This window comes from Bison bison, unplaced genomic scaffold, assembly GCF_000754665.1.
Source record: "Bison bison bison isolate TAMUID 2011002044 unplaced genomic scaffold, Bison_UMD1.0 scf7180017864172, whole genome shotgun sequence".
NCBI classification, from domain to species: Eukaryota; Metazoa; Chordata; class Mammalia; order Artiodactyla; family Bovidae; genus Bison; species Bison bison.
In genome coordinates this window covers 2770740-2774446 of record NW_011494744.1, presented here as the reverse complement: position 1 = coordinate 2774446, position 3707 = coordinate 2770740, and the positions used below count along the sequence as shown (strand labels likewise).

The 3707-nt window shown below is 44.2% G+C and overlaps 1 protein-coding gene across 1 annotated transcript in view; it reads right to left on the bottom strand.

Annotated features, from left to right (window-relative positions):
* Positions 1 to 3465: 3465 nt before the first annotated feature.
* Positions 3466 to 3707, bottom strand: part of FGFBP3 (fibroblast growth factor binding protein 3) — a 14087-nt gene continuing 13845 nt past the window's right edge. The window contains exon 4 of the mRNA XM_010842221.1: positions 3466 to 3699. Coding sequence (XP_010840523.1) covers positions 3466 to 3699 — 234 coding nt within the window. The remainder of the gene's footprint in view (positions 3700 to 3707) is intronic.

Below are 3707 nucleotides of genomic sequence, written 5' to 3'. Positions count from 1 at the left end.
TTTCAAAGTACTCCAATCCTCTGTGTGTGTGTGTGTGTGTGTGTGTGTGTTCTGTTGTGTGTTCTTTTGCTTTGCCTTTTTAAATATAATTGAGAGCCCTCCCAAGCCTTGAGCAATAATCAGAAGGGAGAAGAGAGAGAAGGTAAAGAGCTGCCTCTAAATGCTGGGAAATATTTAATCCTTTGACATTCCCAAGGAGTACTGACACTTGATTAAATGTAAACTGACCTCTCACCCTTCTGGGGATCCCACACTAGTCTTCTTCCCTTCAACCTCTCTACCTACATCTTAAAATCAATGCATAAGGGCCCTCTCCCTGTCTCCCTGTGGAGAAGAATCATCCTCATTGTGATCATTATGTGTGGGAACAAAAGAACAGGCGGATCAAAGGTTTAGGGTACTCAGTGCGGCCAGGATCACATGACCACCCAGCTCAAAGGCGGCAACTGTCAACTGAAGTGCTGGTCCGTAGTTTCTGGCCTTTTATGGAGAAGAGTCCCTGTGGTTACCTAGAAACAGTGCCCTCACGTCATTTACATTGTTTTGCACTGTGCTACTGACAGTCCTTCGGGAGATTCTGTATTTAGTCATTTCAAGTTGTGCCCTTAATGAAAGCATTCTTTTCTTCTCTTCCTCTCTGAAACATACAACCCTGCACTTGTCTAGTCCCCAAATTCATTTTGATTTTCCTTTGGAACTTTAGAATCAGTCTACCCAGTTCTCACACCACAAAATCCTTTTGGCATTTTGTTGTTATCATGTTTAAATGTGTAGATTAGTTTACATTTTTTAATATTAAGCCTTCTTTAATAATAGTCATAATCACAATCCATATATGTTTTAATTTACTCAGGTCTTTCTGTTCTGCCCTCAAGTGTATTTCTGTGTTCTACATGTAGCTCTTGCATATTTTTTCATTGAGTTTATTCTTAGGTATTTTACCTTATGTGTGTGTGCTAGTCACTTAATCGTGTCCCAACTCTTTGCAACCCCCCCAGGCTACTCTGTTCATGGGATTCTCCAGGCAAGAATACTGGAGTGGGTTGCCATTTCCTTCTCCAGCGGGTCTTCCCAACCCAGAGGTCGAACCCAAGTCTCCTGCACTGCAGGCAGATTCTTTACCGTCTGAGCCACCAGGGAAGCCCAAGGTATTTTGCCTTGGCTAGTCATTATTAGTGGCACTTTACATTATCTTAGTTCTGCTGTTGTCTGTATATAATGACCACTGAATAATTTTAATATGGCTGAAGCAGCCGTCTTGCTTTACAAAAGGGAAAGGAGAGCTTTGGAGCCTGTTTTAACAATTGAAATGGGGAAGAGTTTGAATGTGGTGAGTCAGAGGTCACAGGAGGGACAAACTTGGGGTAAGTTCATCAAAGCTCTGAAGTCCATAAGCGTCCGGCAGGAAGTAAGGAGAACTGCTCTTTGAAGTTGTAAGAGAGCCATGGAGCTGGGAGGGCAGCTGTGGTCCCCAAGCCTCCAAAAGCAGAAACATTCTCATCTCCTTTCAAGTGGCTGTCATTGAAAGACATCTCATCAGTCTCAATGTTTTGCCAACTGTGTGAAGAATGTACAGAACAGGTAAAAGTTTACAGCCCCTAGTTTTCTAGGGGCTGTTCAAGGAGGGAGAAGTTCAGGAGATATTCAGTATCTGTCAGATTGTTGGATTTACGATTGTTTTAAAGGGTGGGAGGTGAGAAGAACAGGTCAGCCAAAAACCCTTCTATCTGGTGGTGGCTCAAAAGTCTCAGGTTGAGCCCTATAATATGAATGAATAAAGTCCACTGATAAGATGTGCAGGAGCAGTGGAAAAACTCAGGAAAATATATCTAAGGGCTTCCCTGGTGGTCCAGTGGTTAAGAATCCACCTTGCAATGCAAGGGACACCGGGTTTGATCGCTGGTCTGGAAAGATCCCACACGCTGCAGAGCAGCTAAGCCCAGGCGCCACAACTACTGAGCCCTTGTTCTAGAGCCTGGGAGCCAAAACTATTGAGCCCACTTGCAGCAACTACTGAAGCCCACACTCCTGCACCCTAGAGCCCCTGCTCTGCAACAAGAGAAGCGACTACAGTAAGAAGCCCTTGAACCACAATGAAAAGTAGCCCCTGCTAGACACAACTAGAGAAAGCTTGTGGGCAGCAAGGAAGATCCACCACAGCCCAAAGTAATGAAATAAATCTTAAGGAAAATAATCTAAAGAGGGCAGCCAACTTCAGCATCATGTTGCCATGTAGAAAGGTGTGTCGAATGTTGTCAGATCTAATTTTACACAAGAATTCAAACATCTGGCTTTTTATATGAAATTAATTTTCAATGCTGGCAACAAATCCCAATTGGGAGGAAGGGAGGAAGAGCAGAAAAATGCTATAACTACATGCAGGGCAAACAGGAATGATAGGGCTCAGGTTTGCCAGTTTGTGATTTTTCCCTTATGCAGACTTCTTACTTCTTGTCTTCCCCCAGCAATTCGAGATATTTTTAGGAACTTACAACTTCAAGGTTTAGTCAGAACTAGATCAAATGCAATCAAAATTTCCATTGTCCTGCCAGTTCTTTAAATCTAGCCATACAATTTTTATTGAGCACCTAATGTGTGCAAAGTCTATTATTACATCTTATTTAAAATGTAATATGTTAACAATTACATGAAACAGAGATATGACTTCCATTCTGAGATGTGTGCTTACATTTTAGCTGTTTTTAAAAACACGATCAAACAAAATTGTTTTTTAAAACCAACTTCTATAATTCACTTCTGATTTTGGAAGGTTAATGGGGAAGTTTCAGAATACCAGGCATCACTCTGTTTAAAAGCAATACTTCTAAAAGAATTCAGAGGCAAATCATCTGGAAAATCTTTTCACTGGAGTTAATTTTGAGCTCCCATTGGCTTTGATCCCTATAGGGTTCATCTATGACTGGAGACAGCACCCAAGTTCATTCTAATTCCTAAAGAGAAAAAAAGTAATCTTGTCAAGTAGATGAGTAGATGAGAAGACACTGAATATCAGTCTGGCTCAGGTTATCAATTGTAGTATAAACGTGTTAAATAGTGTACTTTGTATCCTGCTTCCCACAGGAGTCACATCATTTTAGTCACTTTTCCCCACTTCCTTTTTTCAGCCTCTCTCTGTACCCATCTTTCTCCCCAGTCTACAGTTTTTGCATATTTAAGGTATGCCTACTTACGTCTGTTTCCACTGTTTCTTCTGCTCTTAATCAGGCTCGACTCAATAATTTTTAACTTCTCTGCTGTCTCAGGGACTGTCCATACCCTTTACACTCCCATCCCAAGCCCCCCACCCCCACTCTACCCCCCAGTCCCCTTCTAGAACGGGGACTTTTCCCCACTCTCCTGCATCTCCTGGCCTAGGATGCCCTTAGTTTTCCCTCCCTGGCTGGGCATAGACCCCCCTCCCCCGGCCCCCACCCCTCTTCCCCAGGCTTCCCCAGGCCCGCATCCTCAGCCATTCCAGAAATTGACAAAGAAGTTGCAGAGGGAGTGCCACTTCTCAGCACAGTAGGTGTCCGTGAGCTTCGCGTTCTCGTCCAGCCCATCGGGATCAGGCCCGGTCCCCAGTGGTCGCTCCTCGTCTGGGTCCCAGGCCGCCTTCCTCTTGCCGGCTTTGGGCTTCTGCTCAGAGGGCTTCCTTTTGGGCGGCGCGCTCGGGGGAGGCGGGGCCCCAAAGGAAGCCCTCTGAGCAG